Raw genomic sequence first — 1192 nt, 5'->3', positions numbered from 1 at the left:
AGTACCGGCCCTGGCCCTTGGCTGGGTCTCGCCAATGTCGGGCCCCTGTCGCTGGCTTACGCGAGGCTTGTCGCTGTGCTCCTTCTGCAGCGCCAGAAAGAACAGAGGCCAGCAAGAGCCGCGGTGGAGGTGTCTGAAGGCTGCAGCGTTCCTCCTCTCTTCTGCTGCCGTCGGTGGCCTCCTGAGCTGGGGCTACCTGAGCGCCGAGGATGGGGTCACAGAGGTGCTGGCTCATCGCAGCGACAACCTGCAGGACAAGTTCATCGAAATCCCCTGCTCTGAGGACTACGACAGCCACAAAAGATTTGAAGGTATTTGGCTAGGATTGTCTGAGGTAGATAAGCAGTCTGCAGGGGACCAGAACAGACTGTTAAGTCCATTAAGCCAAATGTGTACTGCAAAGCTCCTGTGTTCCTAGCACACACCTGGTCTGTGTGTATATTGTTTAAATCCCAAAACGTTCATGCCTCTTGGGCCAGCCTGTAAGTTGTTGTGTCTGGCAGGTTTTTCTGTCATTCCTGCATAATTATCTTCTGAAACTGCTTTGCTTAGGCTGTGTGAAAAAACCCTTTTTGCTCAGTCTGTTTCTAGTGTATTTTCATACTCTGTTAACTCCTATAGTGGATTTGTGGGTGAGGCTGTTAGTGGTAAACACCACACAGGGTATAGAATGGAACTGATTTAGGACATTTTCAGTGCTACCAGCATGTGGTAGTTGCACAGATGCCAGCTTCTGATTCATCTGGCTTGAGAGGTGTGTTTGTGCTGGTGACTTTTAAGCTGCCTGCAAAGCACTTCTCTGTTTTATGTCTTTCAGAGGAGCCTATCTTCTGTCAAATTGGTATTTGTTTTCCCTAGCGCTTATTTCTTTGGAGTGGTGATGTTGGATCTTCTAGAGAAATGAAAGATTTTCATATTCTCTGCTGAAGAGCAGCGTGAGCCTAACTTGCAGTTTGCATGGATGAGCTGTGCTGACTTTTAGATTTGCAAAGTGTATCTTGATGAACATTTTGAGCTGGTACTGCTGCCAGAAAGCAACTCTGCTCTTGCTTTTTGTCAGTCTACCTCTGTGTCTATAGTTCTTGTTATTATGTGGCCGACAAAGCACTTGCTGACACAGATCTGGAGGCAGTGTGGAAGCTGGAAGATGCTTTTTGGAGCTGTGGAAGAACGAAGATGATCAAAGGGCTGG

The 1192-nt window shown here is 48.1% G+C and overlaps 1 protein-coding gene across 1 annotated transcript in view; it reads left to right on the top strand.

The window, feature by feature from the left end:
- Positions 1–34: 34 nt before the first annotated feature.
- The window catches only part of OGFOD3 (2-oxoglutarate and iron-dependent oxygenase domain containing 3), a 42169-nt gene continuing 41011 nt past the window's right edge, over positions 35–1192 (top strand). The window contains exon 1 of the mRNA XM_010192155.1: positions 35–311. Within this exon, the coding sequence (XP_010190457.1) occupies positions 35–311 (277 nt within the window). The remainder of the gene's footprint in view (positions 312–1192) is intronic.

Source organism: Mesitornis unicolor, unplaced genomic scaffold, assembly GCF_000695765.1.
Source record: "Mesitornis unicolor isolate BGI_N332 unplaced genomic scaffold, ASM69576v1 scaffold48549, whole genome shotgun sequence".
NCBI lineage: Eukaryota > Metazoa > Chordata > Aves > Mesitornithiformes > Mesitornithidae > Mesitornis > Mesitornis unicolor.
This window is presented reverse-complemented; position numbering and strand designations above follow the sequence as displayed.